General features: G+C 41.6%; 1 protein-coding gene across 2 annotated transcripts in view; it reads left to right on the top strand.

The window, feature by feature from the left end:
- Window positions 1-1,637: 1,637 nt before the first annotated feature.
- Window positions 1,638-10,668, top strand: part of LOC133616842 (uncharacterized) — a 271,957-nt gene continuing 262,926 nt past the window's right edge. The window contains exon 1 of one of the 2 annotated variants that reach the window (XR_012050812.1): window positions 1,638-2,178. Coding sequence is in view for 1 of the 2 variants with exons in the window: in XM_061976458.2 (XP_061832442.2) it covers window positions 2,126-2,178 (53 nt within the window). In the remaining variant the exon portion in view is untranslated. The remainder of the gene's footprint in view (window positions 2,179-10,668) is intronic. The other variant, XM_061976458.2, reaches the window with a different exon arrangement.

Below are 10,668 nucleotides of genomic sequence, written 5' to 3'. Positions count from 1 at the left end.
ACGAGAGTTCACGCCAGAACCCTCATGGTGCTTTTGTTGACCAGAGAGGAGATTCTATAGAGAAATCTCGTTCGTTGGTTGACCTTTTTGATTACCTTGGTTGCCATTTTATCACAGGAAAGATTAGCCTCTAGAATGGAACCTAGGTAGGTGACCTCATCCTTCCTGGTGATAACAATGTCACCCACTTTTATAGTGAAAAAAGAAGTCTAAGTCTAAGTCTAGTCTAATGCATCCAGCGGGGCATCACAACAAAATTAGGCATAATAATGTGCTAATTCCACGACTGTATATATCAGTATCGGTTGATATCGGAATCGGTAATTAAGAGTTGGACAATATCGGGATATCGGATATCGGCAAAAAAGCCATTATCGGACATCTCTACTCAAGACAGCCATGACATTATGTTATTTACAAGTGTATGTAAACTTTTAACTACGACTGTATAAAATTTTTTGCGGCTCCAGCCGGATTACTTTTTTGTATTTTTGGGTCCGATATGGCTCTTTCAACATTTTGGGTCGCCGACCCCTGCTTTACAGGCTCGGAGCCATACTTGCCAACCCTCACGAATTTTCCGGGAGACTCCCGAAATTCAGCGACTCTCCCGAAAACCTCCCGGGACAAATATTCTCCCGAAAATCTCCCGATTTTCAGCCGGAGCTGGAGGCCACGCCCCCTCCAGGTCCATGCAGACCTGAGTGAGGACAGCCTTTTTTCATGTCCGCTTTCCCACGATATAAACAACGTGCCAGCCCAATCACGTTATTCCATACTGCCGATGAGCATGGTGCAGATGGAGAAAATCTTCTCGGTGTCCGTGTTGGCCCACACGTTGCCAAAGCCGACGCTGGTTAGGCTGCTGAGGGTGAAGTAGAGGGCGGCGATGTACAAGCTGCGCACCGACGGACCGCTGACCGTGTTGCTGACGTAGGGCATCTCCAGGCATTTGCCCAGCACATGGAGTCATCCTTGGGGAAGAGACGGGAGGGCAACAGGGTGATAAGAACTAAATCATCCAGACGAGAGATAAATTGTAATATTATGTTTATCTTACCTAAAAATAAATATATTTATTAATTAAAAAAACCAAAAACCAAATAATTTGCTAAAAACATCAAAATTAATTGTTTTTTTATTTGTATTTTTTCTGACTCCTTATTACATCCAGCCATATGTTTACACTAAAATGAACATATTTGAAATAATACATTTTTAATGATCATAATAATTCATTTAAAATGACCATATTTAATTATTAAAATAATTGCTTGTTTATCAACAACTTTAGCATTTTATTCATTACATTTTGAAACTCTCAGAAGCCAAGTTATGTTATATTCCTTAAGATTTATTTATGCAAGTTTGAAGGAGCAATTATTTAAACACAGTTTTGTTTGCATATTCTCAGGATGTATATATATATATATATATATATATATATATATATATATATATATGTGTGTGAAATACTTGACTTGGTGAATTCTAGCTGTAAATATACTCCTTCCCTCTTCACCACGCCCCCGCCCCCAACCACGCCTCGCCCCCACCTCGACCACGCCCCCCCCACCTCCCGAAATCGGAGGTCTCCAGGTTGGCAAGTATGCTCGAGCTCACATGCCAGAAGTCTATGCGTGGCGTCACAAGGCAGAACGCGGTGAAACCCAACACCAGCAGCTGGTAGGTAGGACTTGTGATCTCCCATCAGTGCAAGTCAAGGCACATAACGCAACGCAGCGCCCGGAGGTAAAGACGCAGCGCGCAGCTTTTGTGCACAAGAACCGCCTCCCACAGGCAGTCTGATGCTCCGTGGACGCCAGGTGAACACCTCCACGGTCTGACCTGCTCCATATGCGCGGGGAACCTGCGTGCGTCTTCAGTTTGGATCCGATAATCACTCGGCGCGCGCTCCGGAGCGCTTTTTGGTGCTACTAAATCCAGTCAAAAGCGGACTACAAAAACCATGAGGGATCTCTGAGGTGGCAGTAACTTTACCCAGCCAGACCTCTTCGAGCTTCCCCTCGGCTGCTTCCGAAGGGTTAAGCCCATGAGCAGGTACCCTTCGTGAGCGTGATTCTATTTTCACCCAGATTTCTGCTGCCGGGACAAATGCATACAAATGCATTTAGGAGCTCAACGGACAAGGAGTGGACACGTTTCCGCGGCAGCAACGTAAGTTGTGCTTTTATTTTGAAAAGTGGACGTGATTTCCGTTCTTGTCCCGTGGAAGGATGCTGACTGGACATAGTTCATGCAGCTAGATTAAACACAGCTGCGGACTGAGCCATTCATTCCTTTAAAATGACAAGCCTTTATTTACATGTGCGTGATACTTTGGTCATCTAATCCCACTTTATGCACGTTTTGGTTCGAAAAGTCATTTGGAAATGATATATTTCATATCAACTGTGCTACATTATGCTTGGAGTCAAAAGTGCTTATTCAGCATGCCAGTGATAAGAGACGTTCAAGAGGATAGTGCAACCCAAAACGTTGAAAGAGCCATATTGGACCAAAAATAAGAAAAACAAATCTGCTGGGAGCCGCAAAAACTAAAAAGACTTATATAAGTCTTATAATGAAGGCAACACATGACATAAGTGTCTATATTAGTTATATTAGCCTACTATCAAAATGAGTATGTGTCATAGGCTGAAGCAAATCTTCGTCGACAGAAATGTTGACATTTAATATGTATTCTACACATTTTTACAACATTGGAAATCATTGGTAAAACTTCTCAGAGGGTTAGATAACTCCTGGAAATGACTGTCTTAGAACGGCCAAAAGTATAGATGTGTGTGTCCAAGTTAAAGGAGAATGCAGTCTGTCTTCTTTTAATGGATTTATTGCAATCTTTGCAAGCTGGGTGACGTTTGCTGTGGTCTGGAACAACATGACACACAAAAAATCTGAAATGCAGCCAATATTACATACAGATAATGTGTCATGAGTCGGGATGTCCGATAATGGCTTTTTGCCGATATCCGATATTCCGATATTGTCCAACTCTTTAATTACTGATACCGATATGAACCGATACCGATATCAACCGATATATACAGTCATGGAATTAAGACATTATTATGCCTAATTTGGACAACCAGGTATGGTGAAGATAAGGTACTTTTAAAAACAATTAATAAAAATAAAATAAGAAAAATATATTAAAAACATTTTCTTGAATAAAAAAGAAAGTAAAACAATATAAAAACAGTTACATAGAAACTAGTAATTAATTAAAATTAGTAAAATTAACTGTTAAAGGTTAGTACTATTAGTGGACCGGCAGCACGCAAAAATCATGTGTGCTTACGGACTGTATCCCTTGCAGACTGTATTGATATATATTGATATATAATGTAGGAACCAGAATATTAATAACAGAAAGAAACAACCCTTTTGTGTGAGGGAGGTTTTTTGGGTTGGTGCACTAATTGTAAGTGTATATTGTGTTTTTTATGTTGATTTAATAAAAAATAAACGATACCGATAATAAAAAAAAACGATACCGATCATTTCCGATATTACATTTTAATGCATTTGTCGGCCGATAATATCGGCAGGCCGATATTATCGGACATCTTTAGTCATGAGACATGCAAAATTAAATACAATACAAGTAAAGGATATTAAATGAGCTCAAATATACCTACAAACGAGGCATAATGATGCAACGTGTACATACAGATAGCCTAATTAGCGTGTTAGCATGGATTAGCTTGCAGTCATGCACTGACCAAATAGGACCGATTAGCACTCCAACAAGTCAATTACATCAACAAAGTGCACTTTAGTGTGTTCACGCACAGCATGCAACTTTTGTTGGACAAAATGAGACAAAGAAGGAGTGGAATATTTTACATGTAAACAAACTGTCACAACCCACACTGTGGTGAGTTCGAGAACTGCCGAAATTAGTAGGACAAAACGATGTTCGCCAAATACTCTCATCAGTGAAGCATACACACAAACATGTTAAACAGTGGGCTTTCTAACAATTGGGAAGGTTTGTGTCATGTTTGTCCTCAAACAAAAAACATACTAAAACAAAACAATTATTTTTTCACCATCTTTTTCCATTTCTAATCCTTTTTAAAAAATGCTCCGGGTAGCCACGAGAGCGGCGCTAAAGAGCTGGTTGCTGACCCCCGGGACAGGAGAATAAAACTCTTTCTTCAACATTCCTCAGGAGTGTGCATTATTGACATAAAGAATTGGCGGTTTAGCTCTCCTCTCACATGAGTACACTGGAAAAAAACTCACAATCTCACCAAGTATACATTTGTAATTTCTAGTCACAATATTTGTCACAATCCCCTGGATAGTTATTTTTCAGTGAGACATAAGAACTTGTTTGTAGGTAATAGATCATCTGAGGGGGGAAAAAAATACTACTTTTGAGCATCACAAGTTTGTTATAAGACGCACAACTTCACGATACTAGTAAGTTTATAGCTAATAACAACTTTTAATTGCTAGTTTCAAGATCAGTTTTAAGTTTGTAAAGCTTAAATATAATGTCTTATTTCAAGATTTATTACCAAGACTTGTTCCATCGGCAGATTCGTTTGCTCATTATAAACAAAAACAATGTGTATTCATTGTTTTTTACTCCTTTGAAGAGGAACATATTTTCCCAGTGTAGGAGTGGAGGCACAAAAACACACTTTTTCAAAGTGCGGCCCTGGGGGCATTTGTGGCCCGCAGCAAATGATTTAAGGGCCCGCTCTGCATTCTTAAAATACTACTACAAAAAAACACAAAGTGGAACAAAAGAGCAAATAGGTTTAATGGAATGTAACGGGAAAAAGTTGAAATGTTGACATGTTTTTTCAAGCCAATATCTTTGCAGATAACTTCCTGCTTCTTAAAAACGATATCGATAACTGATTATTTTATTTTATGTATTATTTTTTAAATGTAATTTGTGCACTTGCAGCTGGGGCAGCTTCTTTAGCATAGATTTTCAAAACCCCCTCACAGCGATGCTGGCAGTTCAGGTGGCTGACAAGGTTTGATGTGTTGAAGCGTGATGGGTTTTTTTCAGTGAGAATAACTTGTTTTTAGGCAATAGATCTTCTGAGGGAAAACAATACTACTTTTGAGCATCACACGTTTGTTATAAGACGCACAACTTCCCGATACTAGTAAGTATATAACTAATAACAACTTTTAATTGCTAGTTTCAAGATCATTTTTAAGTTTGTAAAGCTTATATATAATGTCTTATTTCAAGATTTCTTACCAAGACTTGTTCCATTGGCAGATTCGTTTGCAAAATGACGTATTTTAATTGTTTTTTACTCTTTTGAAGAGGAACATATGAACGACATCGATAACTGATTATTTATTTATTTTATGTATTCATTTTTATACGTAATTTGTGCACTTGCACCTTGGGCAGCTTCTTTAGCATATACTTTCAAAACACCCTCACAGTGATGCTGGCAGTTCAGGTGGCTGATAAGGTTTGATGTGTTGAGGTGTGATGTTTCTGTTTGCAGACCATTCAGTGCAAATAGCACACAAAATGTCTCCCTCTGAAACAGTGAAGAAGTCCAGAATGATGTTTGTTTACAGTGAGCTCAGAGGACGTTTACGCCAGGATACAGAGAAAAAGGAGCGCTTGATTTACTCACCCAAATCCCACCTAAAGCCCAGTACGATCAATCTCGCCTCATTGAAACTATTTTTTTTTCTTTTGCTGACATGCAAGTTGTTGTTTTTTTTCTTAAAAGAAAATCTTTATGTTACATTGGCTTTGAAAGTGTGCTTCCCTCAGTGGAAAAAAGTTTAGACACCACTGCTCTAAAGTGTTTTACAGGATCTTTTTTATACTATTTTGGAATTCTCTACTATAAATACGCTCCAGATGTGAGCTGGAGGAGCCTACAATAGACACTGTTGTTCCCAGTTACCTCTTGAAAGCAAAGTGGAGCTGAAATCCTCTAAGCTATTTTTTTGTCCTTATGAGTGAAAATGAGACGCAAGTTAACCGAGTGGCTTCCTTTGAATTCACAGAGACTTTAGTGTGTATGCATCAGCGGTTAACTGGCTCCTGGGGACCAGACAATCAGCCACTGTTGTGGACATTGCTCCTGCTTTGCTGTCACCGGATTTGGACCAGCCAGGACTTTTTAGAACCTTCATTGACACTGACGAGTAGGTCCTATGAGGTCATACTCAATGGCCGGGTCCGGTAACAACTAAAATATTTGGCTTTGGACTGAAAGGTTGCAGTTCAAATCTGCCATGGACAAAAGCCGCGGGGCTATTTGCAGGAGAGAAGTCAGCTCCTGAACACTGCAGAAGTGTTTTTGAGCAAGGCACTTAGCCCACAACTGCTAATGGATTATGTCTATTAAAGGCCTACTGAAACCCACTACTACCGACCACGCAGTCTGATAGTTTATATATCAATGATGAAATCTTAACATTGCAACACATGCCAATACGGCCGGGTTAGCTTACTAAAGTGCAATTTTAAATTTCGCGCAAAATATCCTGCTGAAAAGGTCTCGGTATGATGACGCCTGCGCGTGACGTCACGGATTGTAGAGGACATTTTGGGACAGCATGGTGGCCAGCTATTAAGTCGTCTGTTTTCATCGCAAAATTCCACAGTATTCTGGACATCTGTGTTGGTGAATCTTTTGCAATTTGTTCAATGAACAATGGAGACAGCAAAGAAGAAAGCTGTAGGTGGGAAGCGGTGTATTGCGGCAGGTGTTGTGCCGGATAACGCACCCCCGCCGTAGAATGCACCTCTTGACTGTTGTGCCGGATAACACAGCCGGTGTTTCATTGTTTTCATTCCCGGAAGATGACAGTCAAGCTTTACCATTGGCCTGTGGAGAACTGGGACAACAGAGACTCTTACCAGGAGGACTTTGAGTTGGATGCGCAGACGCGGTACCGTTAGTACGCATGCAGCTGCGGCTTCCAAACATTTGATCGCTTGCCCGTACGTGCGTGCCGCTATGTGCATGTCACGTACGTAACTTTGGGGACTTTGGGGAAATATATGTGCTGTATGAACTTTGGGGAGGTGAACGGTACTTTGGGCTGTGGGATTGAGTGTGTTGTGCAGGTGTTTGAGTTGTATTGGCGGGTTATATGGATGGGAGGGGGGAGGTGTTTGTTATGCGGGATTAATTTGTGGCATATTAAATATAAGCCTGGTTGTGTTGTGGCTAATAGAGTATATATATGTCTTGTGTTTATTTACTGTTTTAGTCATTCCCAGCTGAATATCAGGTCCCACCCGCCTCTCACAGCATCTTCCCTATCTGAATCGCTCCCACTGCCCTCTAGTCCTTCACTCTCACTTTCCCCATCCACAAATCTTTCATCCTCGCTCAAATTAATGGGGAAATCGTCGCTTTCTCGGTCCGAATCGCTCTCGCTGCTGGTGGCCATGATTGTAAACAATGTGCAGATGTGAGGAGCTCCACAACCTGTGATGTCACGCTACTCGTCTGCTACTTCCGGTACAGGCAAGGCTTTTTTATCAGCGACCAAAAGCTGCGAACTTCTCTACTAAATCCTGTCAGCAAAAATATGGCAATATTGCGAAATGATCAAGTATGACACATAGAATGGACCTGCTATCCCCGTTTAAATAAGAAAATCGCATTTCAGTAGGCCTTTAAATCTGAATTACCTGTTCATTTTTGCAGTGTTACATAATGTAGTCATTTGCTGAGTACGACGGAACTGTTGTGCACATAACTCTTCTGTTGCAAAGTACTCGATACACTTTTAATGGTATGTATTAAATAAGAGAGGGATGTGACACATACACTATATTGCCAAAAGTATTTGGCCACCCATCCAAATGATCAGAATCAGGTGTCCTAATCACTTGGCCCGGCCACAGGTGTATAACATCAAGCACTTAGTCATGGAGACTGTTTCTATAAACATTTGTGAAAGAATGGGCCGCTCTCAGGAGCTCAGTGATTTCCAGCGTGGATTTGTCATAGAATGCCACCTGTGCAACAAATCCAGTCGTGAAATTTCCTCGTTTCTAAATATTCCAAAGTCAGCTGTATTATAAGAAAATGGAAGAGTTTGGGAACAACAGCAACTCAGCCACTAAGTGGTAGGCCACGTAAACTGACAGAGAAGGGTCAGCGGATGCTAAAGCGCATAGTGCAAAGAGGTCGCCGACTTTTTGCCCAGTCATTTGCTACAAAGCTCCAAACTTCATGTGACCTTCCAATTAGTCCACATACAGTATGCAGAGTGCTTCATGGAATGGGTTTCCATGGCCGAGCAGCAGAGTCTAAGCCATACATCACCAAGTCCAATGCAAAGTGGTGTAAAGCCACTGGACTCTAGAGCAGTGGAGACGCATTCTCTGGAGTGATGAATCACGCTTTTCCATCTGGCAAGCTGATGGACCAGTCTGGGTTTGGAGGTTGCCAGGAGAATGGTACATTTCGGGCTGCATTGTGCCAAGTGTGACATTTGGTGGAGGAGGAATTATGGTGTTGAGTTGTTTTTCAGGAGTTGGGCTTGGCTCCTTAGTTTGAAAGGAACTTTGAATGCTCCACGATACCAAAACATTTTGGACAATTCCATGCTCCCAACCTTGTGGGAACAGTTTGGAGCGGGCCCCTTCCTCTTCCAACATGACTGTGCACCAGTGCACAAAGCAAGGTCCATAAAGACATGGATGACAGAGTCGGGTGTCGATGAACTTGACTGGCCTGCACAGAGTCCTGACCTGAACCCGATAGAACACCTTTGGGATGAATTAGAACGGAGACTGAGAGCCAGGCCTTCTCGACCAACATCAGTGTGTGACCTCACCAATGCGCTTTTGGAAGAATGGTCAAAAATTCCTATAAACACACTCCACAACCTTGTGGACAGCCTTCCCAGAAGAGTTGAAGCTGTAATAGCTGCAAAAGTTGGACCGACATCATATTGAACCTTATGGGTTAGGAATGGGATGGCACTTCAAGTTCATATGTGAGTCAAGGCAGGTGGCCAAATACTTTTGGCAATATGGTGTATATAAATCTGAGTCAAATGACTGCCCATTATAATCCACTTGAGTTCAAATCTCAATAAGCTTTAGAAGGTACACCAAGGGCCAGATCTACTAAGATCCAAATACCACGCGTTAAACAGCATTTGCAAACCATAGAATTGCGTGTAGCGTTTGATCGACTAAGACTGCGTGTGCAATTGATAACAAGTGCAGAAAGTGGTGCAGACCACCCTATTTAAATTAGGTCTTTGTGTGTACTACCAGCATAATGTGTCCATGAAAACAACTCATTTCCTTCCACATTCATGTTATCATGCTCCGTCCCACCGGGTGTTGCAATGTTGAACAAACAGCACCATTGGCTTAGCGGGTAGAACGGCCGTGCCAGCAACTTAAGGGTTCCAGGTTTGATTCCAGCTTCCGCTATCGTACTTACTAGCTTTTGTGTCCTTGGGCAAGACACTTCACCCACCAGCTCCCAGTGCCGCTCACACTGGTGCATGAACATAAATGAATGAATGGCGGTGGTCAGAGGGTCCGTAGGCGCAAATTGGCAGCAACGCTTCCGTCAGTCTACCCCAGGGCAGCTGTGGCTACAAATGTAGCCTACCACCATATAGTGTTAATGTGGTGTGAATGAATGATGGGTTCTCAGTTCTATGTGAAGCGCTTTGAGTGTCTAGAAAAGGGCTATATAGTGGTTAGAGTGTCCGCCCTGAGATCGGTAGGTTGTGAGTTCAAACCCCGGCCGAGTCATACCAAAGACTATAAAAATGGGACCCATTACCTCCCTGCTTGGCACTCAGCATCAGGGGTTGAAATTGGGGTTAAATCACCAAAAATGATTCCCGGGTTCGGCCACCACTGCTGCCCACTGCTCCCCTCACCTCCCAGAGGGTGATCAAGGGTGATGGGTCAAATGCAGAGAATAATTTCGCCACACCTAGTGTGTGTGTGACAATCATTGGTACTTCTATCTTTTTAACTATATAAATCTAATTATGGGCCTGCTGCAATGCCAAACCTAGCATGCTATTGATGCGCTTTGCAAGGAGGTGGTAGACCATCACAACACCATAGCGCATTCAAGAAAATGTATTTTGCAAGATGTATATATGTTATTATAATATATTTCCTAAATGAATAAACGAACGCCATTAAAAAAAGCCACCGACAGACACCAGAACGCATCAATTGAGTTTGATTTAATCAGCCCCTTAAAGGAGACCTATTATGCAAAACCAACTTTTCGTAGTTGCTGGTGCCATGTTTTTGTTTATTTGGGGTCTGCATAAGTCCCGAACATTTGAAATCAAACCATGGAGGCACGACGAAGATATTTATAAGACATATTTGCTACTTCCTTCAAATGAGACGTTTGGAATTTACCCAATATGTGATTTTTTTCTCAAGTGAGACGTCAGCGGATATTTCCACCAATGGTATGGATTTAACCGCGCAAGTCTGCCATTGTAGTCCGATGAAGGGCTGGGCGATATGGCCTTTTTGTAATATCGCGATATTTTAAGGCCATATCGCGATACACGATATATATCTCGATATTTTGCCTTAGCCTTGAATGAACACTTGATGCATATAATCACAGCAGTATGATGATTCTATGTGTCTACATTAAAACATTCTTCTTCATACTGCAT

This window comes from Nerophis lumbriciformis, linkage group LG14 (assembly GCF_033978685.3).
Source record: "Nerophis lumbriciformis linkage group LG14, RoL_Nlum_v2.1, whole genome shotgun sequence".
Classification (NCBI taxonomy): domain Eukaryota; kingdom Metazoa; phylum Chordata; class Actinopteri; order Syngnathiformes; family Syngnathidae; genus Nerophis; species Nerophis lumbriciformis.
This window is presented reverse-complemented; position numbering and strand designations above follow the sequence as displayed.